At 37.1% G+C, this 26,650-nt stretch overlaps 3 protein-coding genes across 3 annotated transcripts; all 3 read left to right on the top strand.

Moving 5' to 3' along the window:
- The first annotated feature begins 7,281 nt into the window (after window positions 1-7,281).
- LOC145616973 (uncharacterized) lies at window positions 7,282-7,998 on the top strand. Its single transcript, XM_081671684.1, has one exon. The coding sequence runs from the start codon at window positions 7,282-7,284 to the stop codon at window positions 7,996-7,998; it is 717 nt and encodes a 238-aa protein (XP_081527810.1).
- Window positions 7,999-9,866: 1,868 nt separating this feature from the next.
- LOC145616972 (uncharacterized) lies at window positions 9,867-11,351 on the top strand. Its single transcript, XM_081671683.1, has one exon. It carries the CDS (start codon window positions 9,867-9,869, stop codon window positions 11,349-11,351), a length of 1,485 nt encoding a protein of 494 aa, XP_081527809.1.
- Window positions 11,352-11,665: 314 nt separating this feature from the next.
- Window positions 11,666-18,173, top strand: LOC145617207 (cyclin-P3-1-like). The gene is made up of 3 exons (XM_081671894.1): window positions 11,666-11,955; window positions 13,164-13,576; window positions 17,329-18,173. The coding sequence occupies exons 1-3, from the start codon at window positions 11,902-11,904 to the stop codon at window positions 17,579-17,581; spliced, it is 720 nt and encodes a 239-aa protein (XP_081528020.1). The 5' UTR covers window positions 11,666-11,901; the 3' UTR covers window positions 17,582-18,173.
- The last annotated feature ends 8,477 nt before the right edge of the window (window positions 18,174-26,650 follow it).

Raw genomic sequence — 26,650 nt, 5'->3', positions numbered from 1 at the left:
CAAGCATGCAAGTCAAGTAACCAAGCAAGCTCCGCAAGCACGAGTACCAAGGCAGCGACCCCGAGCACCAAGGCAGCAGCCCCAAGCATCAAGGTCGCTGCCCTAAGTAGCCACCGCGCAGCAGCCACGAACCAAGCGCGCAACACCAAGCTGCCCAGGCGCTGTGGGCGCGGGCTAGCCGCAAGCGCAGGGTCTGCCAGCGCGGGCGCGTGGTGGTTGCACCAAAACTACCATTTTGGGCAGTTTGCCACCACGGGCTGGGCGCGGGCCTAGCCCCGCGGGCGAGAGCTCTAGCCGCGGGCATGGCTTCCTTCGTACCTTGTTCTCCTTCGCGGGCGCAGCCGAGTTCTCCGCAGGCACGGCTTTCGGGGTCTTTTTTGCGGTTTTGCTCCGTTTCTCCTCTTTTATATATATTGCATGGTTTTCCTTTATTCATCATTCATGTAACTCTTAGGCTTTAGAAATTTTACTATCACCTCTAAATAGATTTAGCTTAGGTTGAGAGCTTCTCTCTCGAGATTTAGGGTTAGTTTAGGAGTAGTTTTTGAGAGAGAAAGTGAGGAATATTAATGGTGATTGAGAAATTGATGATGCAAGAGTGACAATTGTGTTGAAGATCTTCGTTGTTATCAATGAGCATTTCTAACTCTATGTCATTTTATTGCATTGTTTAATTCCTTATTTGTTTGGTTTGATGTTGATGATTTGATCTTTGATTAGTGTAATTGTTCTTGATATTTTGTTGATTCTTGATTTCTTTAGTTGTTTGTGATTAGATGATGAATCTTGTGTAGTCGTATTGCTAGGGATAGGGTGAAACTAACTTAACGTATGATTGATTGATTGTGCTTAATCTGGGGATTTTTTTGATTAATTGTTGAGATTAAATTGATTAATGTAAGTTTGCATTTGTATAATTCGATTAGGCTTTGAGAATTATGCTAGATTGCATTGTAATTGATAATAATACGACTAATTGATTTAGGAATTGCAATTATCGATTGGTTTGAATTTTGGTTCTTTTAGTTTGTTATTCGTAGAGACATCTAGCTTAACAACTAGGAGATAGCTCTTTGATTTCAATTGATAGCTTCACAACCTTTGATTAGCATATTTGTCCCAAGTTGATGCAATTGTCATGATTACTTGTTGATCCCCATTCCCTAGCGCTTTATCTGTTTGGTTCTTTGCTTAGTTAGTTGTTAATATTTCCTTCTATCCTTAGACGTCGACCTAACTTAGGCATTGATCGAGAACACTTAAGCATAATTGTTCCTAGTGGTTCGACCTTGACTTGCCTCTATGCTTGTATTTAGGTTAGTTGAGTGATTATATATTTTGTTTGGCTTAGGGAGGATTAGTTCAACGACCTAGTTTTTCCCACGTCAAAATTTAGACAGGTTCGTTGTTTTGCTATAGCAGTTGTTGTCTTTACTTCGTTAATGTATTTTTAATAAAAAATTTATAATGTTTTAATAATATGAATCAATGGAAGGTTCTTTGGATACCGGATGGGCCTGAGTACATTTTCATATAGATAATCAGATCATTGCAATTCGTAATGATTTAGAGGCATCAAGATCTAAAATTGGTGAGAAGTACAGACAATTGCCACTGTCACGTATAAATGGCAAAGTGTCTCAACATTGTTTGAAAGTACTCGATGATGAGACGACAAGGATGCGAGAGTTGAGTTACCAGGTGTATGAGCGTTGTGGATGTCCAATGCGTGTGACTCATGGTGTACCATGTACTTGTTAGATACATGATTCGCTAGTTGCACAGACAGGCTTATACACCAGGCAAATTCATTCTTTCTGGAAGACCTTAGTTATTGGTGATGGTGTTAATATTCCTGAATTGGTTAACGATTCGACCGAGGAAGCTGCACATTTTCGTTCCCTTGTTGATGATGTTGTTGATAGTGACCCTGCTGTACTTCGGAAAGTATCTCGCATCATTGAAGAAGAGCTGCATCTGGATCATACAAACCTTGAAGAACCACATGTAAACCTCATCGTTTGAGGTCGACGGAGGAATGATGATACCAGGCGTGATCAAAGTTATTTCTAGCATGTAAACCGTCGAAACACTCAACGTGGTGGTAACCAACAAACAGGTACTAATAATTGAGTATTAAATTTTTGAATTAAATGTATTTCAGCTTGTAGCGTTACTATTAATTGACTATTTTTTGTGTAAAAGATCCGTGTGACATTAGTCAATGCAAGTATTTGCACTTGCTTTCGGCACCGATGTTGCCTTACATAATGGCATTGAAGGATGTCATTGGTGATGGGAACTATCGCTTTCATTGTGTGGCCAACTTCTTCTTTGGTGATCAAGTGAAATGGTATGACACTCGGGACATAATAGCAAACGAGATCGCCTGTCATCCTATGTTGTAAAAATGGATTTACGGGCTTGGAAGACTTTGGATTAATATAAATTGGGGTATTTGATGGGATGGTGGGGCGGTTGGGGAGCAGCATTGGATGTTAACAATTCAAGATTTATTTCCTTTTGCTACTTAGTTCAACCAAGGGTGAATCGTCTTAGTACTGCACTCCTCATTCACCTCATCCGTAGTCATATCCATGGTAACCGAGCACGCGTCCCGTATGGCATTCGTGTTAGGGTAGTGGTAACCATGGAATCATGAACACGAATCCCAACAGTATAATACACATCATGCAGCATGATCTTGATCTCCCTAAACGAGATATGAAATGTGTTCGTATCTGGCTGCCATCTTTCAACAAAAGCAGAAATCAACGGCCAATCAAGTTTTTAAACATAAGCCCGGGTAAGGTAGTCAGCCAATTGCCATCAATAAATTCGAGGTGCTCTTGTGGAAGACGACCTCACCACTTAACCAATTCAGAACTAAACTAAGTCCTACTCAAACACAGCAATACATTTCGCTCCTTCTCGACCCATATATATGACGCCATGTGACCACCAAAACTAGGGATAAAGTCCCATCCTTAGGACCACCTGGCATCGGCTGCTGCACTAACCATGTCTCTACCGAGCTGGTGGTAGGATAACTCGTTTGACTACTGATAAATCTCCCATGCTGACACCTATATCCATATGATAATCCTGAGGGTCCTATTCTTCATCCCAATCAGCATGACTTGTAGAATCTTCGTCAGATGTAGGTAGTCCACCTGGTGAATACATGGGCCGGCTACCTTGTGACTGATGCTCTCCCGACCAACCACTAGGAGACCCATAATGATGCTCATGATGAAGCGGTGACCCGGTAATAGCTGAACGAAATGACTGCCTCCTAACAAACGCATTCAAACGTCATGATAATGCAAGATGAGCACCCAAACCCTTAATCTACACAAAATCAAATACATGTAATAATTAGAAATAACACTATTTGATTAAAGTTGGACAACAAATATTAGTATTCACATAAAATAATTTCATAACAACACCATTACCAAAAATAATAATAATAATTATTATTATTATTATTATAAACCACATATTTTGCAATATACTAATAACTATAATACAATATACTAACAACAACAACACAAAACAATATCCTAATAACAACACTAATCATAACAACAACAACAACAATAATCATAATAATAATATTACTAACAATAATATTAATAATAATATTACTAATATTAATAATCATAACAACAACAACAACAACAACAATAATAATAAATATTAATATTAATAATGTTACTAATATTTATAATCATGATAATAATATTACTAATAATAATATTAATCATAATAACAACAACAATAATCATAATTAACAACAACAACAATAATCATAATAACAATAATCATATTAAGAATAACATACTAATCACAATAACATTACTAATAATGATATTAATTAGTTTTTTTTTAATAATAATTATAATAACAATAAACAGCTTCACGAAAAAAGAAAATCGAAATTCGGACTTCCACCTAAAATTTACGGAAGTACCTAGGAGGATACGCCTGAAATTTCCGGATCCTCCTCGGTTCTTCCGAAAATTTTAGGCGGATCTACACTTTCGCCTAAAATTTCCGGAAGAACCAAGGAGGATCCGGAATTTTAAGCAGGATCCGGAAATCTCAAGCGGATCCTCCTAGGTACTTCTGTAAATTTCTGGCGGAAGTCCTGAATTTCAGTTTTTTTTAAAAAAAAAATTAACTATTCGCCGCCGCCCAGCCCTCGACCACCGTAACTCACCCTAATGCGCTGGGGATCTTTCATAGCCGGTAATTTGTCACCTCCTTCAATTCGTGGCCGTCGGTGGTGGGTTGTTGGTGGTGTTGTTTTGTTATTTTTTTTTCAGATTTTAATTAATTTAATTTGTTTAATTTTTGTGATATAAAATGAGAGTGAATGAGAGTATGATAGTGAGGTTAGAGAGTGAATTATGAGAGTTGTGACTTGTGAGTGTCATGGAGTGAGTCGTGAGTATTCATATGCTAGGGGTACAAAAGAAAAATCCAAAAAAAAAAAATGCAAGAGTTCCCTTTAAAAAATGAGAGCGACGTTTAACAACCCAAAATAAAATAAGTACTCCCTTCATTTTAAATACTTGCTCCACTTTCTTTTTTCGGTCGTTTTTAAATACTTGCTCCATTTCCTTATTTGTAAAACTTTTACAATATTTAATTAATTTCTTTCACATTTTTGACGAGAATTAATTTCTTTCACATAGTGGACCCAACAACATTAATTCCATAATCTCTCTCCTTCACTTTTTTCTCCACTACTTTGGTTTTTTCCGATTTTTTATTTTTCCACCAACCCCACTACCTTCACATTTTATTACTTTCTCCAATTTTTCCTAAAACTCCGCGTATGGAGATATGGAGCAAGTATTTAAAAACGGATGGAGTAGTAAAATACGATTGCAAAACAAAAGTGATGCTAGTAATAACATACAGAAGGAGTATATATATATATAACTAAAAACTCTCTAGAGAGAGAAAACTTAGTGAGAGAACACTCTCTTTTTCCCTTCAAGCTCCAATATCCATTTCAAGTCCTCTGTTCTTAGTTTTTTTAAGTAAATCTTCTACCAAGTTTCTCAATCTTTAACATGTCAGATAGAATTTTCCTAGGACGTTCGTCTATCCCCATATTATAGGTACTTATCAATTTCCTCCCGAATCTTTTCAAGATGCTTTTGATTGGGAGTGCACTGTCATCGGAAAATTTTGGGATATTCGAAAGTTTTCAGTTGCTCTGGTTCAAAGGTTAGTCTCAAGGTTCTGGCATCTCCGAGGTCCTGTCAAGGTGTATCCTTATGGCTCGGAATTTATATTTTGCTGCACCAATCAATATGATGCGGATGATCTTGATCAACTTGGTTGGGTTCATTTCAAGGGAAGTCTCATGGTGTTGCAAAGGCTTCGAGGACACGAGGTGCCGGAAAACATGAATCTGAATTTAGCTCCGATGTGGGTACAAGCTCAAGGACTTCCAATCAGATATTCAGTCCTGCAGGTAGCGTCATCAATCCTCCATCATGTAGGTGACTTGCTTATGGAAGAAGATCATAACGGTCAGTTTCCTATCCCGCGACCAAAAGTTAAAATATTAGTTGATTTGTCGTTACCCTTAATTGCGGGTTGTTTCTTTCCTACTTATGGAAATCATGTTACTTGGGTCAAATTAAAATATGAGGGTATATTCCGCTTTTGCAAAAAGTGTGGATTTGTCGGACACGGTCGTGAGACTTGTCCTAAATCCTACGAATTGGGTAAGTTTCTCTTGGAAAGCCGCTTTCGTAAGCTACACGATGGCGGCGCACGTGTTTTATTTGGTCCAACGGATGTTTCTTTATATACTAATGCAATTCGTGGTATTACTCCCAATCCGGAAAATTGGACAACTGAACTATGGTTTGGTGATAATGATCAAGATGACCCGTTTGAATATCCGGCGGATTCTCATCCCTTGGATTGGGATTCTCTAAGTGATATTATTGATAATTTTTCAACAGGGGCTGTCAACTCTCCTCCTCCACCACCTCCTTCGGCGTCTATTCCGGGTTTATTTCCCGAACCACCATATACTGGGTTTCGAAATAGCAGGGATGAAGTATGGCGTCGAGACTTGGGTGTTAATAGGTGTATCCGGGAAGATTGGGAGGTCGATGAGGTGCCGCCACCATCACCGCCGGGATTCACACGTGGCATTCATGCACGCAATCCTCGTCAAGGATGGAGGCCTGTCACTAATTGGGAACATCCAACACATGTCTCTGCTGATAATCCTCAAGATGTTAATTTTCAAGCTTCAAATCCACGTGCCTCTTTTATGCTGCCTCATCAAATTTATCATGGTTTTCAATCTCACCCAACTTCAGACACGGGTCAGAGAAATGTTGTTACACCGACTGGGCCCACTCAACCCAGCCAACTTGATCTGGATCCGTATGTGGAGGCTTCTTTGGTTCGTGGGCCGTCTTCTCCTTTTGGGCCTCAAGCTGCACATCATTATAGGGGTATTCTTTTTCAAGACTTGGGCAACATCAACTTGGACCCTACTCCAATTTTCTCCCCCCCTCCTCTAGGTCCAACTGGACCCCTATTTCCTGATCCTTTTGGGCCTAGCCCAAGTAATTGGATACCCTCCAATTCTCACAACTCGACTGAATCACAGCAGCATCAGATCGAATCCCCGTCTCCTTCTCTAGCCTCTTCTTTTCCGACGAACGTGGCTGACAGTTCAGGTTATCTGCCGGATTCGTCCTCAGGGGGCTTTGAATTTTCTCATTGGCCGCCATCTGTTGGTAACACCCCAATCGAGATTTCAGACAATTCAATTGCAAATTCGGGTGAACTGATTATAATCTCGGACGACTCAACTGAAATTCCTGATGAAGCAACACCAATGGATTGGTCTCCTCAATTTCATGCTTCGAGCCCTGTGGATTCTCAACCTCTGAATATTGCGGTTTCTGATAGTTCATCTCCAACAATCTCAGAACACTCATCTCCTCCCTCTGCAATTGATATGAGTAAGTGTGAAATCTCGCTTCGTCTTCGTATGACCCGGGGAAAAGAAAAGATTTGGAAATGGGTCAAAGGTTCACGTCCTTCGAAACGACCAGCATCTTCCAAAGAACCAGATACGCCTCCTTCGATACCGTCTCCTGGTTGTTTTGCCTGTTACAAGCAACTAAAAAAACGCAAAGGTTCTAAGGGTCAATCATTTTCAGGCTCGTCGGCATCCTCTCCTTCTGATAAAGGTTCGGTGGCTCATCTTCAAGAGTCACCAACATCACCATGAATGTTGGTGCTTGGAACTGTAGGGGTCTTGGTACAGCGGACTCCCCTAAGGTTCCGTACTTAAGCTCACTAGTCCGCTCCTTTTCTGTAGATATCATGTTTATAATGGAAACTCTAGTAGAAGTTAATGTTGCTGTAAATAAGTTAGCTTCCCTTAGGTTTGAAGGCTTTTGTGGTGTAGACTCTCAGGGTCTTAGTGGCGGGTTGGTTGTTTTTTGGTTTGCCCCGCTTAGTGTAGTACCTCTTATAGTATCTACTAATGTAATTTTGTGTGAAATAGCTTCTCCAAATGATGAAATAAAATATATCATGTTTGTGTACGGTTCGCCTCATCCTTTCGGACGCTCTTCTGTTTGGGCTGAAATTTCCTCTATTTTACAAAAATATCAAAATGTGCTTTTGATAGGGGATTTTAATCAGGTTGAATATAGTACAGATAAAGTGGGTGGTTCGGCTACAATTGCTGGTCAAACGGAATTTCAGGAATGGAAATTATACTCTGGGCTTTTGGATATTCCTTTTTCAGGTCCCACTTTTACGTGGACTAATGGTCAAAATAATGGACATCCAACTTTTGAACGATTGGATAAAGCTTATGCTTCTCAAACTTGGTTACTAAATCATCCACAGGCTTTTCTCCTACATCAGCCAATTCTGTTTTCGGATCATGCTGCTATAATTCTACGGGAAAAAAAAGGACTCCCAGAGTCGTAAACCTTACAGAGTTGACAATTGGTGTCTTCTTTCAAAAGAGGTAGCTTCTATCATTACTCTATCATGGGCTTTAGAAGTCTCGGGTTCACCCATGTTCTCCATTTCTCGAAAATTGGAATCTTTGCGTTCAAAGCTACTTACTTGGTGTGTTTCCCATAAGCGATTATGGGGTATCAACTGGAAAGATTTACATAAATCACTTTCCCCATTGGCCAACAATCTTGAATCCAAACTTCATCGACATCTCTTTCTCTCTTTAAGAGAAGAGAAAATACAGCATTCTCAGATGGCCTATCTCTATTAGAAATAACGTGCTAAAGTCAAATGGGATGCTTTAGGGGATTCTCATTCACATCTTCTATTCTCTCATGTTCAGGCTCGTCGTCGAAAAAATGAAATCCGGGGTTTACAGAATTCCTCTGGCGATTGGATCCATGACCAAAGTGAAATCAGTACTATCATCCTCGATTACTTTTCAACTCTCTATAGAAGTCGGCAGCAACAAAGTCAACTCCCGGAGTTTGACTGGTCCTCCCTAGATCTTCCTTGTCTTTCGAATGACGATACTTTGAGTCTAATGAAACCTTTCTTTGATGCGGAAATTAAGAGAGCTATGTTCAGTATTGATGATTCAAAATCTCCAGGACCAGATGGTTTTTCTTCGGCTTTCTTTAAATCCCACTGGCTAGTTGTTGGTCCTTCAGTTATTAATGTTGTTCAGTATTTCTTTATGCATGGCCATATGCTCAAGGAATGGAATCGTACTTTTATAGTTTTAATTCCTAAGATTGATCATCCGCAGCAACCTTCGCAGTTTCGGCCAATTGGCTTATGTAATGTTCTCTACAAATGCATAGCTAAATGCATTTCTTTTCGCCTCCGACAAGTCTTGCCCTCTCTTATTTCAGACTGTCAAAATGCTTTTGTCCCGAGTAGACTTATGTCGGATAATAGTTTACTGGCTCATGAGGTTTTATCTTACATGAATCGAGTACGGGGTAGGACCATGTCTGCAGCTCTTAAGCTGGATATGAATAAGGCGTACGATAGGGTTAATTGGAATTTCTTATGGAAAGTTCTTCAATGTTTTGGGTTTCCTCCCTACTGGATTCATATCATTCAGCAATGTGTTTCTTCAGTCTCATACCAAATTCTGATCAATGGTAATCCTACAAAAGTCTTTAAACCCACCTGTGGTCTTCGTCAAGGGGATCCTCTTTCGTCATGTTCGTTCTTTGTATGGAAATCTTCTTGGCTATGATTCGTAGGGCAGAAACAGATAATCTTTTCAGAGGAATTAGAGTTTCTCATTATGCCCCATCTATTTCTCATCTCTTTTTTGCAGATGATTCCCTTCTTTTCTTTCAGACGCCTCCCTTGGCCTGTGTCAACGTTCAACACGTGATTCAACAGTTTTGCAGCTTGTCAGGTCAGGTAATAAATTTACAAAAGTCTTTTGTTCGTTTCAGTGCCAATGTGCCAGATGATTACAGGGATTTCCTAGCTTCCTCCCTTCAACTTAAGGCTTCATCTTCTATTGGGTCTTATTTGGGTCTTCCTGTTGATTTCGGAAGAAGTAAATGCCAAGTTTTTCAACCTCTGGTAGACAAAGTTGCATTCCGCCTGGCTACTTTTGCCCCGTTACATCTTTCGGCGGCAGCTAAATTGGTAGTGATTAATTCTATTCTAGTTGCTTCTATTAATCACGTGTTATATGTTTTTCGGCTTCCTTCCTCTATCATCGACAAAATTAATAATCTGCTGGTTCGATTTTGGTGGAAGTCTGAGCTCAGTCCAGGGGTCTGGCTCTTGCCCCGTCTTCGACGTTATTCTCTCCTAAGAGTATGGGGGGATTAGGTATTCGACATATGGGTTGTTTTAATTCAGCTCTTTTGGCTAAACAGGCTTGGCGTATTATGCATCATCCACAACTTTTACTGTCACAAGTACTCAGAGCCAAGTATCCCTCGCTCTTAGTTCACAATTCTGCGGGTCGTATTACTTCTCCATCTTGGGGTTGTCGTAGTATTCTGCATGGTTTTCAGACCTTAAAAATGGGTCTGATGTGGAAAATTGGGAACGGTTCTCAGGTTCGTATTATTCAGGATTCTTGGGTGCCTAATTCCGTTGTGCAATTTCGGGAATCCTTTGCTGGATCGGATTCTCCGACTCTGGTGTCTTCTCTTTTGAATCCTGACTTTAATATTTGGGATTCTACTTTGGTTCATACTTTGTTCCCTCCGACCATTGCAGCTAAAATTCTCAGTCTAGAGCGACCTCCGCAGCTTATGGACGATTTTGTTTACTGGAAATTCACTAAGGATGGGAATATTACTACAAAATCAGTTTATGCTCAGTTGGTTCTTTCCTCTGACTGGATCCCACAATCTCTACCGTCGATTAGTCCACTACGCTGGAGTAAGATTTGGGCTTTGCCTATTCTCCCTAAGTGGAAGATCTTTTTGTGGAAACTTTTTCACAACGCTCTTCCTGTGGCTGTTAACTTAAGAGCTAAAGGTCTCCCGGTGGATGTTTCTTGTTCCTTTTGTCACTTGGATTCGGAGTCCGTAGATCATATGTTTCTCAATTGTCCCTTTACCCGGAGACTCTGGACTTGTGGTCCTTTGGGTATACGGCTTCCTCTTAGTGATGACAATTTTCATCACTGGTTTATTTCGCTGTTACACTCAGATATCTCTCTTAAGAATTGGGATGGTTTAGACTCGATTTTGTCCTTCACGCGGGCGATTAGGATCATTCGAAACAACATCCAATTCAGGCAGGCTATTTGCTCACCATATTCTGTTTGTCAGGTTGCTCAAGACTGGACTCAGCGTAGTTTAGCGGCTAGGGGGCTGCTGTTGTCTGATCCCCCATCTCCTCCGGGGTTTGGTCCTCCTTTGAATTCTCTCCATTTGGGAGGCAATAGTTGTGTCCTTCCTACAGTTGCTCTTGTTGTTGATGGGGCTTGGAGTTCTCATGATTGTCGAGCAGGTATAGGTTGGTGTTTTTTCTCGGTTGATACAGATATTAGTCTAGGTGGTGCAGCGAGGGCCTGTTTTGCTCTCTACGCTCTTCAGGCGGAGTTATTGGCTTGTCTTTTTGGGTTACGAATGGCTCTTCAGCGTGGTTTTTCTCAGATTCTCATTCGTACTGATTCCCAGCTTTTGATTTCTACTCTCCGAAACTCCTCTTTGGATATTTCTACTCTTTGGATCCAGCAACAACTTCGACACATCTCCTCTTCATTCCAGGTTTGTATTATTCAGAAGGTTCCCAGAGATGATGTTCGATCAGCTCATGATCTGGCTATTTCGGCTAGACGTTGTCAGTTAATTAGTGTTTTTTTCTAGTTTTGTTTTTAGTTTTGTGTTGTCCGTTGTCAAAAAAAAAAAAAAAAAAAAAATACAGAAGGAGTAGAACGGCAGAACATGCTCTATTTTTTTGATTTTTATAAAGAAAAAAAAAAAAACAAATCCTCCCAATATGCAGACAAGAAAAAGGTAGGAAAGTGGACAAAAAGACAGTCGGTAGTAGTGATGAAGAAGATGCAACTGAGAAAAATGCGGTGGAATTTACAATACATTTTTAAAAAATATTAAAATGAAAATAAAAATATCAATCAATAATTAAAAAAGAAAGCATTATTTCTCTTTCTCATTCTCTCTCTTTCTGGTAAAGTGTCCCAGCTCACATCCACATCCAAGAGAAAGAGAGGAGAGTGATTATCACTACTATTTTCTCTCTCCCCTCTCTTTCTCTCTCTTGCTGGTGAAATTAATTCACTAATTTAACACATTAAATACCCTTTTCAACAATCATGGAAACTCCCTGATTTTTCCTTTCTCCATTTTTTTCTTGATTTGATTTTTTCATTTCTTTCTAATTCTGCCATTACCCCAGATGCCAATGCCGCAGCAAATTCCTCTGTCTGATACCCGATTTTCTTCTGAACCCGTAAGTTCAAATGGGTCGGATCTTTTGTTTTTATAGCATTCTAATATTTCCTTTTTTGTACTTTCTTAATTCTTATGTTTATCTAACTGTCGGTGTTTTTGGGTAATAATTTGTCGTGTTTATCTGTTTTATATTCTGACGTGGTTCAATTTATTTATAGAAATTGTATTTATTATCTGTAAATATTGGGGGATTAATGTGTATCTTCAAAATTAAGTTTTGATTTTCTTCTAATGAAAAAACTTTGGTTGGTTTTTTTTTTTTTTTTTTTTTTTTTTACAATGAGGTTTTGAATTAGTGGTTGTTGATTCTTGTTATGCTGAATGTAATGTGTAATTTGTGTTGGATTTGGGTCATTGATGTTTTCAGTTTTTTTTGATGAATTAGGCAATTTGTTCATTTTCACTTGATTTTAAAAATGCCTTTTTATCTGCATTAATAATTAGCTAGTTATCACTGAATCGAATTCTCGAACTTGTTTGTATGCTGGCTTAGAGTTATGAAGATCATACATCCCTTTAATGGACCAAAGGAGTAGTTTAGATATCACTGAATCAAATTCTTACCAATAAGGTTCAAGAAATTGAACGTAACATGGGCAGTTCATACTAATAACTTAACCTCCACTATAGTTTCGGCTCTGATTCAGATCTGCTATCAATTGGTACTATGCGGCTTATTTCGTAGCTCAAAACCCTGATGTAATTAGTGCTGCAGGTCTGAATTACCATATCCTGCTAATAATTCAGCTTATCTATAAACCAACTAATATGCACATGACATTGTATGCCTGTTCATTAAATTTTCGTGCTTTGGTGTTGATCGATGTTTTCCTCATTTATAGGCATTAAGCTGACTTTCTAATTTAGTATGGCATGTAGCTCCAGCTCAATGATGCATATTTCGTACTTCATTTAATCGTCTTTCTTATTCATTGAACTTCTATTTGATGCTTTCTCTAAGGATCAGAAATATCTTCTGGTTGAAGGGAAAAGGATCCATCACATACTCAACATATTTACGAATTGATGCTCATGGTTAAAAGCATCAACTGTGCTGCTGATAATGCATTTACTGAAAGGAGTAGTCATAAATATATGTATCACATGTATAGTGTGATGGAGTCGGGGTTTCTTTTGATTTAGACTTTGATTGTAAGGTTAAGTTCTTAATATGGTTTTCTTACATCCTTTTTTTAATCAATGCAGCTATGCCTCAAGATGGGAGCACTGGCCTTTGACGCTGATGATGTTGGATCAGATATCTATTTTAAATTGGGTCTGAAAGAAAATGGAAAAGGATCATTGAGAACACCGAGATTCTTGTCACTTCTATCTTCTCTTCTCGACAATTCTGTCCAAAAGAATGAAACATTGTTGGAGACAGCACAAATTGATGATGTCCTTACTGTATTTCATGGTTTAAGAGCCCCACCTGTCAGCATACAACAGTATTTTGACCGAATGTTCAAGTATGCAGGGTGTAGTCCATCCTGTTTCATTGTGGCATACATTTATGTAGATAGATACCTCCAACAAACGAAGACTTACTTGACTTCTCTCAATATCCACCGGCTTCTAGTCACTAGTGTTATGGTGGCTGCAAAATTTGTTGATGACGCGTAAGTACTGCACCACTCTTATGAATTAATGTCTGTCATACATCCAAAACTTTGTGTTGCATCATATTGACATACATCCTAGCAAAATGCATAATTGTGATCAGAGACAACTCTCACTTCTGTACAGTAGGCTGGTGATGTGGTCATGTAATGTGGACATTCAATTAAAAGAAAGTAAGCTGATCGCGTAGATGTAGTAGTTTGAAGTAGTTGTTTCAGTTGAAAAAAGCCACTAACAAACATATTGAACCAAATCTTCCTTGTGACTGTTTAAGAAGTGAAGGTCTCATTTTGCGATCCTACTATTAATGGGTTCTCACATCACATGGATAATGGATCCCACAACCGCTATTGTTAAAATCACGAAGGACCTTTGATCTTGATAGGAAAATCTAGCAGAGAACTTTTAACACAACCTAAAGTGGAAAGATGTATCTCTGACAGAATAGTTTTAGAAAATGCACATGGAAAAAATTTTTAATGTGATCTAAAGCCTCCAAATAGTATACCAGACTTGAAATTCTGCTAAAGTGAGTTAGGTTTTTGTGAATATTAACCGAGTAAGTTTTAGCTGTATATAGTGAGACCGCCCTACTATAAGAGGAAATGATAATTTAAGTGACTATCTTGTACGAGTACTTTTTTTTTTTTTCCCTTATGCGCTCAAAATTCTTTAATATAGGATGATATGTACTGAATATGCCTGAAATTAGTTGTGGATCTATTTTTAGTTCATGGTTTAGAGACAAGCTCCCCTTTAAGGTAATTTTTATTCTTTTCTCTAATGACTAGGCACTATCTTAAATTATGCATCCATTCAGAGCAATGTTTCAATTTATTTCACAAATCCATATTCCTGTTCATGTCTCATCTGCTCTTGGCCTTCATGCCACACTCTTCTCAATTCGTTTGTCTTAAAACATACCAAAGAACATGTAGGGGGAAGTATCAAAATATGACATTTAATCCTGCAATTTCTTTCAGGATGTGTGCCAATAGTATATCATCTTTATTTGCGGATAACTACCAGATAGCTACCTAGTACTGCACACAAAACTCCATCCCTTGCTTTTTTTTTTTTTTTTTTTTGAAAGGCTCCATCCTTTGCTTGTTATAGGGCTTTAGTTACAATATACACTTAAAAATATTCAGAAGCTGATAATTGAAGCACAATATGTGACAGGGAAAAATAAATGAGTTCAACTTCATAATAGGAGCTGAAGGAGCAAAATAAAATATCATTTTATCGGTTAAACCTTTCCGAACCCCTTGATGTGTTCACAAGAAATAGTCTGAAAACTTATCATGGAAGGGACAATGCCTGCTTTAGTAATGCCTCCACCAACCCATTCTCAAATAATTCTTTTTGACAAATGAAGTGAAACATCTCTTTAAACTTATAGTCCTCTTTTTAAGTGTAGCATGATACTTTCTAACTTCTGATTCTTTCCACATGCTACAGCAGTTTAAATGCTTGCTTTGGTATTTGTATTTTCCAAATACTTCCTCTATTCTTTTATAGCAACAATGGAAGTTGTACTATTCACATTCTTTTTACTCTCTATTGTGATTTATATGTGAAGAAAAATTATAGTCATGTGGGAACTAGGATCTTATGAAATTCGTCTAGAAATTCAAAATAGTAATTTACATAAATTATACTTACAGATAAGTAGAGATGTTTAAGATTAAAATTGTGCTTTGGGAAACATTATCTTCCCTTTGTTGCTATTATAAAAATAACGGATTGAGGAAGTATAAGTTATCTATGGATAATACTTACGTAACTGCCTAACCATCACTTGTAGTTCAGGAAACTAACAGCCCATAATAATATTGTAGGGGAGGAGTATGTTCTGTCTGCTCCAGTTACCTTCTTATGGATCTAATAATGATTTTGTAGGAGATATATATGTCAGATAATATAAACTCATTGATTAGAGTGATTTCCATTGATCAATATTTATAGGGTTACAATGAGAAACCTAATCATATTAGGTAACTATAAGATATGTACAGATATCAAAGATAATCTTATACAAAATATATCCTAAACCCAGGATGAGAATATTCTATGGATATTCTCTATCACACCCCCGCAGTCAGAGCGGGAGAAAATCGGATGCTCAGACTGGATCTGAATCACGCATCGGACGGTAAGGATAGTATGATAACCCATGATCAAAAGAGAAGTAGTAGACATGTGCCGGTGATGACAATGATGAGAAGCAACAGCCACGACCTACGTAGATTAGAGATAAGCACTGCTAAGCCGGAGGAGAAGGAGAAGAGCCGCACACAGACTTGGGCTAAGTTGCAGATCCATAGAAGAAGAAGCTAAGGAATCAAACCATCATCGGGATAAGACACTACACTACTACGTGAAATCACAGTTGAATAAAAACAAATAGAATAGCGCAAAAAAAGATTAAATTTCACCGCTTGAAATTAATCTCAAAAGAGAAACCCAGGTAGCAAGAATCAATACTCCACAAAGATTCCAAGTGCTGCAACAATAAGAGGAGCCAACTTGATAGCAAAAGAGATATGCAAAAGTAGTTGACCTTATTCTGATATACCGCCACCAAAACAAAATCTATGTGATTATGTGTAGAAAAACCAATGGGGCAATGTAAGAATCATTGTTGGTCATGAGGAGGTGGAAATAGAGTGCGGCGCATGGAGAAGGTTGGCAGATGTGGTTACTGCCAGTAGTGGGAGGCGGTAGTGTATGCGATTGCCACCAATGATTGAGGCGGCTTTCGCGGTTGCTACTGTCGGTGGAAGGCGCAAGGTTACATAAAGATTCTAAAAAAAACTTTGAGAAAAGGAAAAAAAAAAATCTATATGTGTGTGTTTGCGGAAGCATAAAAAATTTGTGTATATCCCGCCGGTGGGTTTAATTTTCCAACCCACCGGCAGGGTGAAAATTTTTATATATGATCCCAAGATCTCACCTAAGCTGTGATACCATGTCGGATAATATAAACTCATTGATTAGAGTGATTTCCATTGATCAATATTTATAGGGTTACAATGAGAAACCTAATCATATTAGGTAACTATAAGATATGTACAGATATCAAAGATAATCTTATACAAAATATATCCTAAACCGAGGATGCATGAGAATATTCTATGGATATTCTCTATCAATATATTTAATGAGATACTGATTTAATACAGTGCCTTTTTTTAGCTTTACCCTGCTAAATGCATCCTTGATCCATTTTATGTTATAACAAAATTAGTCAAAGCTGATCAAGCTCTCTATTAATTCATGCGATTTTCAACTGCTCTATTAGAGTCACAGGTGATTCTCCAATGGTAAGAGTAATGTAGATTGATGGTTTCTTTTTTCTTCCTGCTTTAGTTGGCAGGGCTGTGAGGTAGCTGCTGGGTTATGTACCCATTTGAAAATGAAAATACAAGCTCTCTGGTCGTACGAGAATGTTTTATGCTAATTTAATCTCGATTATTTGTATGATGCACTGATTTTTAGTATTATTCATTCAGATCTCATACTTATTGTTCCATACTATATAATGTTGCCTACTATGATATCATCCATTTCTCGTGCTGGATGGCCTGGATATGTCTTATCAAAAGTAGTGTCTTATAGATTGATATTGTGATTAAATTTCACTTCTGAATATGATTATGACAACTATGGTTGACATGAGAAACAAGCTGGATAAATCTTTGCGAGTTGCATTGCCTTGTTGATTAATACAGTTTTCCTTGATCTGCAGATCCTTTAACAATGCATACTATGCCAAAGTTGGAGGTATTAGCACTTCAGAAATAAACAGGTTGGAGATGAAATTACTCTTTAGCATAGATTTTAGGCTTCAAGTAAACGTAGATACATTCAGGAAATATTGTTCATTATTGGAAAAAGAAGGCGAAGGTTGTCAAATTGATTGGTCAGTCAAGGCATGTTGTGTTAAAGATAGTTGGTCAAAAAAAGATGAATACCCACGCCAGACTCCAGTTGCTAGATGATAACTTGATCACTACGATTGTTTGGATAAGGAGTCTAGGAGTAGATGCCGTGTCACAACCTCTGTACAGTTATCCTGCATTGGCAGCAAAGAATTTTGTTCGACCGATGCCCAGTTATATGGAACCTACATATGTGAGTCATGTACTCTCTGGTTGTACAATCACAAATATTCATTTGTATTTGTTTTGTGAGTGCCCCTCCCCACATATTCTTTTGCTAGTTTTCTTTTAGATGTAGAAGTGTCGAGAGGGCTTGAGTTTGAGTTGTAGAAAAAGCATCCACGAATTCTTGTTATATTGATCATATTTCCCCAACTCTTTTGTATCTCTATTATTGTATACTAGAAAGGGTATTTGAAGTGCAGTTTCAGCATGAACTGATACACTGGGAGACATTAATCAAGATTGGAGCGCTTTGGACCTCCAAAATTTTCAGTTGGGAAGGCTCCTTCAATTAGAGGTCATCGCCAAAACAAGTGGCCTCAAACTACAGAGTCTACTTTCCAAATTGGTTTTGTAACAATATATTTAATGAATTTTGAATTATATCCCAAAGAGTGCAATTCTACTATTTTGCTTACAATTTCTTCATTACAAATTAGAATTGGCTTATTATATATCATTGAAAAGTTCTATAGAATAGATATCCATATATGTAACTATTCCCATTGAGCTCTATGATAGGGAGACACACTATGGACACCTAATGTCTCCCCAACAATTTGTTCAGATTATTATAGAGTTATAATTTAGGGCTTGTTCACATTTACTTAATTTCATTTCAGTTCAGTTCAGTTCCAATCAGTATAGTTCAGTTTAGTTCAGCTCTTAATTTCCCTCTCACATACAATATTCATTTCATCTCAATTCAGTTCAGTTCAGCTCCAATCAGTTCAGTTCAGTTCAGTTCAGCTCAATTCAGTAAATGTGAACAGGCCCTTAGTAAGATAAATGATCAAGCTAAGTGAGACATATTGAAATCATATTAATGTTTAAGATTAAATCAAATCAATATTTCAGATGGATTAACCCAAAATCCCAAACACAAACTTTTAAATAAATCGGATGTACAATAATTATTGTAAATCCGTTATAAAGTTATTCTAAAATGAGCAAAAGTCACCCTAATATGAATAACAGTTACTCTGACATAAATAAAAGTTACCCTAAAATATATATATATATACTACCTCTGGTTTTTATTACTCGCAACAAAGGGGTATTATTTATGAGATATAAAAAAAATTTAGAACATAAGCTGAAAAAAATAATTTAGAACATAGGAACAAATTTAAAACATAATCTAAAAAACAATTTAGAACATTGGAAAAATTTTGGAACAATAAGTAAGAAAATTTTTCGAATATAGGAAAAACTTTAGAACATAAGTTGAAAAAAATTTATAACATAGGAAAAAGTTTAGAACATAATTAGGGTTCTTACATAAGAAAGGGTTCTTATATAAGGTGGGGTTCTTACCGGATCCCTCCCCTATATATATATATATATATAAGAATAAGTAAATAATGACCGTGAGTGTTGTGTCAATAACGTAAAATTATGATAAAGCCTTGATTTGTTTCTATATGTGGATGTTTTTTTTTTTTTAATTATTATTTTGTCTAACCTTCATAATTAAATTGATTTTCACGTTTCTTTTACGGTAATCTTATGAAGTTCCTTCCACTTTTACTTTAATCCACTATAATTTTATCGTTCCTCAACTTAACACATTTTTTTCAACACTGTTCTTATTTTGTTTTTTTTTTTTTTTTTTATCCATATTAAGTGATTACACTTTTTAGGGTAAAAATACCTCAAGCTAAGGCTAACAAGTGGACCATATAGGCGCGACCCTAATTTCTTCACAAGTGGATTTCTTCATATAGATGCAACCCGAATATTTAACTAGACACTAGGTAAACCTAATGGAATTCGATCTCATATTTGGTTGTTTGAAACTGAAAAATATGAGCTATCAGAAACAAATCGGATTATACATTCTCTTATTATTTGTTCGTCATCATATTGGGCTAAATCCAATCTGTTTCCAATACCAAGCATGGGAAATCATAGGCTTTGATATATCTCTTCTTAATAATCATTAGTTTCTTCACTTCAAATCCCTAATTTCTTTAACTTCCTCGAGTTTTAGTTAGAAACCCAACCCATATTCATTTATTTTATAACCTGTTTTTCATTTGTTTCTAAGCTCATACCTTTTGCATAAACCTTTCACAATTTACTTTACCTTAGCCCAAAAATTAATTCGAGCCAATTAGGAACCTTTCAGATTCCGTTGAAGCGTTGTACAGATGAGGAAACAAATAAGTTATCATTCCTGTAAAGTGAGAAAACCTTTAAGTTCATAAAAATTCGAGTAGTCTAATTTTGGTCTAGCCCGACTAAACTTCGAGTAAGGGTCGGACGGTTCGTTGTTCCTGGAGGATTTGCGTGGGAGGTCTACGTGATTGTGGGACTCGTGGCTTTTGAAGTAAGAGCTCATTAAGGGAGCGAAGCACGCGCCAAGGATAATGTTGTCTTTCTCTTTATCTTGTTAATTATGCTTATTAGTTATATTAATTGTGAGTGGGTCTTGGGGTCGGGTTTTGTTTCCGTGGAAAGTCGGACTTTCCGAACCCAACACTTTCTCCATCCATGCATGTTAAATTGAGTTTGAGTCATGTGATGACAAGAAAATAAAAATTGAGTAATGATTAGACAAGGCACGATGCAATCAGCTTCTCACCTAGATTTCATGCTTTCTTCTTCTTTTTTCAAACCCGTCCCCAATAAGTCTAGCATAGGCACCCTTTGTCTTCCTTATATTTATTTCATAGGTTTTTCTTAGCCCTTTCCTTTTTAATAAAATGAGCATTCATTTTCTTTTCATATGATCATTTTATTGCATAAAAAAATTAAATAGAAAATAAAAAAAAGAAAAAAAAATCATTGTCGGACTAAACACAAGGTATACTAATTATTCGAGGCACCCTTGTAGCCATATCTTATCACTTTCACCCTTCAAAAATACAATCCTTCTTGACAAACTACTTTGAGCTTCGTCTAACGATTGGCTCTTCTTTTTTCAACCCACATTGGCCTAACCTTGGGATGGGATGGTGTGTAATATATGCAAATTTCAAATAACAAAAGCTTGAGTGATTTTTACAACAAATTCAAAATAACAATAAAAAAGTGTGCAAAAGGGCAAGTGTTCCAATGTCATCGATAGGAACATATCTTTGGTATGAACATGTTCAGATATCGTGCTCGATATCGTGCTCTTCTCTTATCGAGTGCTCGATATCGTGCTTGAGAAACATGAATGACAAGTGAGTGATAGACCGCATGATTGGAATTGCCCACATTTATCTAAATAAAATAATAATAAAAAATGCAAAAGCAAAAAGAAAAAAAAAGAGAGCAAAATTATAAACAAAAAAAGTTCAAAAGTAAGAAAACCTCAAGCATACAAATACAAAGATTCAAATACAAGCTTGCACACCTTGGGGGCTTATCTAGCGTCTTGAGCAATTATCCCCCTTTTCTTTAACCTTTATCCTAACCCTGTTACAACCCTTCAAAGACCTCTTTGAGGTATGCACACACTTTTGCGAGGTTCGACTAGAGCTACATTCGGCCTGATTACTAACAGACATGTAGGCAACCTCACATTAGGGTGCGGCTGTAATAATAATACATTTACATTCACTTTCACATTCACATTCATGCATGATCATAATTCTCATACCTATCCATTTAGAATTAGACTTAGGGGCTTGATCCTTACATCGTTAGCCTAGCTACCTAGCCTAGGAGTCACCATCATTTGACTCTTCTCAATATGCTTTTCCACAACTTTAGCCATTTTAGCTTAAATTTAGTGTCACTTTCACACACTGCATAAATACATGACCAAATAATCCTTCCCTTAGGAACCCCTTGTCATGAAATCTTAAACTTTGAAGCATGCCTTGTCATCTTAGAGTCATATGCATCATTGCATCAAAAAGTATGAAGTACTTAGCCTCTATGCCTAAGTTACCTAAGTACTTTCATCATCAAGTCATCAACTAGGATAACCTAGTATTCTACAATCCTTGCACCATCAGAAACAACATCAACGCATACATTGACTAAGCTCATTCAACATGCACCGCAAACACTCAAACACTTCACTTCCTTCTTTTCATGTCTTTCTTTTTCGAGAGAAAGTCGGTACCCCAAATTTTTTTTTTCTGCATCTTGAGTCGCAGGAGCACAATGCAAACACGAGTCACGTACATTGAGTCATGTCGTGTAATATCACAATGAGTTGAGTCAACACTCTTTACACACGAGTCATACACATCGAGTCATAATTTAATTATGTTTACACCTTGAGTCATGTCGTTCGGCCCCATGTGTCAAAACACATTGAGTCGAGTTTACATACATGTGTCAAAACACATTAAGTCACACAAAGAGTCAAGTACATCAAACTTTAGGTCAACCCCTGGATAATGAGCAAAGTCCAATAGTCTGAAATATTGATATAGGTACACTAAAAGGCAATTTAATTGAGCGTAAGAGAACGAAAAGACAACATCAACAACAGCAAAGCTAAACAAGCAGAAAGAGTTAGAAAAGCTCTAACTTGGATTCAAGCGCAATGCGACATAAACAACGCAGCATGAAGCACCCTAACGCGGCGTGATACATTATGGCACTGTGTGATGGCTCTTATTTTGCCTACTTCAGCTTTTGATGGTCTCACAACTTGGATTGGTTGGTCAGTGACTAATCCATTTGAGCCTCGTAATGAGAATTTGATTCTTTTTAGCAATTGATACATATTTGATTGGTAATCAGCCCGATTACAGTCTTAGTTTATGATCAACCTGATGACGATCATATTTTAATTAAATGAACAGTTTTGAAATACACCTTTGTTTAGTAGTCAGCCCGATTACGACTTGATTGATGATCAGCCTGATGACGATCAAATTATCGATTAATATTGATTAAATAGATTTGAAAATTGATTAAGAACATTTGAGTAGTGAATGACGATGATCACAAAGAATTCTTAAGCTGGAAGATTTCTACGGAAATCAATTTGAAGACTTTATGAATCTTATATTTGGTTCTTTAGATGAATTTTCCAAAGTTGGAAGGTCAATTACTTGTAGGAGTAAGGACAAGATAATTTGAAGACTCAAGATGAAGAAGTCCTCAACATGAGGCTCTAAGATAAAAGGGTCTCTCTCTATGATTTGAGAAGGGCAGTTCGAGATGAAGCGGTCTTCAATACCGTTTGCTGTGATTGGGGAGGTTATCATTTGATTTGAGAGGAACGGTTCAAGATAAAGCGGCCTTCGGTAGCTTTCTCTATGATTTGGGAGGTTATCATTTGATTTGAGAGGAATGGTGTAGGAGTTTATAGGTACTACGCAGTGGAAAAAACATGAATCATATTAAATAGAGCACCTAATCCCAAGAATCGCATGCATAACACATAAAACACATAATCATACCTTTGATGCGTGAATTCCACGAAGCTATTCGACAGGAAAATCAGGGAGAGAATAGAGCCCCAATCGTTGCTCCTCTACTTAGTCCATGAGCTTTGAACGAGCCGTCTAGCAATACTAGATTGGTCGAGTGACTGAGGAAAACCACGATCACCACCTTTTCGGGACAAGGATTGACCACCACGAATCACCACCACCACCACCACAACCGGCGCCGAGGGAGGAGAGAGAACCATGAGAGAGAGAGAGTCTGAGGGGCTTGGTCTCATGTTTGCTAATTCGGGTTTGATCAAACTGATCAGTGAAAAGTATACATGCAAATCCTAGGCACCAAGTCTATTTATAATCCTATTATAATTAAACTAGGATTAGGAAGCCCAAAACCCTCCAACCTTACTCCATACGGCAGGCCACTATAAGGGATGAGGCCCATCATGGGCCTCGTCCTCTCGTGCTCGATCAAGGCCCTTTGTGTGACCTTATAGGATCCGTTTAATTGGGACTTTGGCCTATTTTACTAGTCCAAAGATCGTTAGTACCTCTAGCTATGATAAAACGATGACATAAAAGTACGAACTTAATTATCTCCATAATTTGATCCATTTATATATCTATTAATTACACACGACGAAGACATAAATCCTTCAAATTGTTCAAGATAAAGCGGTCTTTGATAGCTTTCGCTATGATTAAGGAGGTCACCATTTGATTTGAGAAGATGGCACGAGATGGGCGATCTTCGATGGCTATCGCTAAGATTGTTGTGGTTGTCACATATAGTTGAGAAGATGGCACGGGATGGGCGATCTTCGATAGCTTTCGCTAAGATTGTGGGGGTTGTCACCCTTGAGAAGTTGGCGCAAGATGGGCGATCTTTGACAGCTTTTGCTAAGATTGTGGGGGTTGTAACCTAGATTTGAGAAGATGGCACGAGATGGGCGGTCTTCGACGACATTTGCTATGATTGTGAAGGTTATCACCTTGATTCAAGAAAATAGCTCGTGATGTAGCAGACTTCGATGATCTTCCATAAAAATGTGGAGGATTGTCACAGTAAATGGAGATAACGAGGCACTGTTACTTTCAGATGGCATTCACGAGGCACTGTGGAGGTCGTCACAATAAATGCAACAACAAAATCGGTTACTCTAGAGTCGTGTACTTGACGGTGCAAGATACGCGTTTCTAACTCTTTTATCGGTTTAACTAATGCTAGTTTGCAGGTATCGGCATTGCAAGATTGATTTGGGATCACGTAATGTTCTGAATCATTCTTCGTCCATATAGCTACTTTGAATTTTGTTTTTGAAACATACGTTTCTCCAAACTCAGTCAAAGTGGGGGAATCTGTAGGCACCTAATTGTGTCTCCCCAAAAACCAAACCCAATGATAAATATCTTTCGCGTCATTGATTATCGAACGAAGTGAAATATAAAAGATTCTCGTGAATCCCTTTGTTTTCTACATGTTTTTAACGATAAAAATAATTCTTTTTTTTTTCGAAAATATTTCTTTTTATACCATGTTTATGAAAAACTTCTAGTCCTGTTTAGTTTTGTCTATAATATTATGGGTCCAATAATTGTGTAGTTGGAAGGGACGTGAAAAAAGCTTTACAACGATATATTATAAGCCTAATTTCGAGTTATAACGAGGAAGTTAATTCCAGAATACTAAACTGGGAATAAACAAAAATTTATATACGGCCCGATAATCATGTGGAGGGTCCATTAAATACTATTCCTAAAGTCATTAGGATTTACCTTAATCTTCTAGAATAATCTAAGAGGTTATAATAAGTTCTAAAGAGATTAAGATTAATAAATATAATTTTATTTGATTTTAAAATTATAAAGAATTTATAAGGAATAAAACAAGAGTTTTAAAAGGATTAAATATGATTTAATAAAAGATAAGTACGGACTCTAATTAACCCAATTCAATTGGAAAACGGACTCCGTACAGAATTTTTTTGTACAGCAACCATCGCGCTGCAATAGGTCCATCGCGTCACAATAGGACTATTGTGATGCGATGTAGCCATCGCGTCGCGATAACTCTGTCGCATCGCGATGGAACCACTTTTACTCCGAATCAAATTATGACTCTTTTTTTATCGTTTTAGGGCAATTTTTCTCTATAAATAAGGTCGATATTGCCCGTTTTCAATTCACCAACAATTACCATCTCTCTATCTTCTCTCTCTAAGCTAAAGCTTATTCTTTCTTTCTTTCTCTCTCTTGATTTCTAAGCTAGCCTTATCAAAATACACATCATACGTCCATCACGAGACTTAAACACACCTAGCCAAAGTCGAAATTGTCTTCTCCCTCGACATGAAAGGTTAATTATTGAGGGTTTGGTCCCAAATCCTTATTTCAATTATTTAAATTTATTGTTTGATGTAATATTTTATTGAAATTAAATTTACTAACGGGTGTATTCTTTTGATCAAAAAAGATGTACGAGACAACAAAGTGAGTAATTCAATTGCTCTATTTCTTTAGCAAGCATGCTTAAATCATTTTAATAATTTCTAGTATCATGTTAGGATGTTCTTTACTGCTTTTTAATATTTTATTTAGGTTGCTTCCTATTCTTCTCTCATCATGTTTAAGATAAAGGTTTGATATTTATATATTTAGTGACATGTTAGGATTTGTTATTCTTGTTAGTATCATGCCTAGGATCTTGCTATTATTAATATGCTTTATTGATTATTATTTTTATGATGGTGATTTGTTGTGTCAATATATTATTATGTTGCTTGATAGATATTTATTGTTATTGCTTGGTCATACCTATTCTATAGGTTTAAAGGGAATTTGTACTTGAAATCACACTATAAGGAGGGTGTTCCCATCGTAGGGGATCCTTCTCCTTAGATGCCCATGGCCCTTAAAAGCCTAGGACTTTAAACTTGTTAAGGTTATTAGGATTTGAATTCCTCACTGTTTTGGAGACCTTGAATAAGAAATGATTCTATCATACATGCTTTTTTGTAAGAAACAAGTAGGAGTCGCCAATGAGTTTTAGGAAAACCCATAAACCTCGTTCATGCCTTTCTCCCAAGTAGAGTTCAAGGGATATTTAGCATGAATCATAAGTATACCCATGCCCAAATAGGTCTACATAAACCAGAAATGTGTTCGGGAGCGAGGGTACCAAGATAACGTTCCCTTTAGGGGGAAATCGCGATTCCTAATCCTAGTGCGGCCTCTACTAGCTCTTCCTTTGCACAATTTCATCACCAAACAATATATGCAACGTGATACCTAAAACTAAGTTAGTCGATTTTATTTACACACATTAATCATGTAGGAATTACATTGCAAAAGTTGTTTTTTCTTAAAAATCAAATTCGTGAAGAGAACAAGAAATAAACAATATTCGCCTTGTCTAAAGTGATAAAACAACAATTAATTATTCAAATTCTAGTCTTGATTAACGAAAGAGTACTATGTGAATTAATTAATTAAAATTTTGTTTAAAGTGATCAAACAACACTAATTAATCAATTAAATTTATTTAAACAAGAAAAAGTAAAGTGAT

This window comes from Chenopodium album, chromosome 26, assembly GCF_948465745.1.
Source record: "Chenopodium album chromosome 26, dcCheAlbu1.1, whole genome shotgun sequence".
NCBI lineage: Eukaryota > Viridiplantae > Streptophyta > Magnoliopsida > Caryophyllales > Amaranthaceae > Chenopodium > Chenopodium album.
The sequence above is the reverse complement of the archived record's forward strand: the minus strand, read 5'-3'. Positions and strand labels throughout refer to the sequence as shown.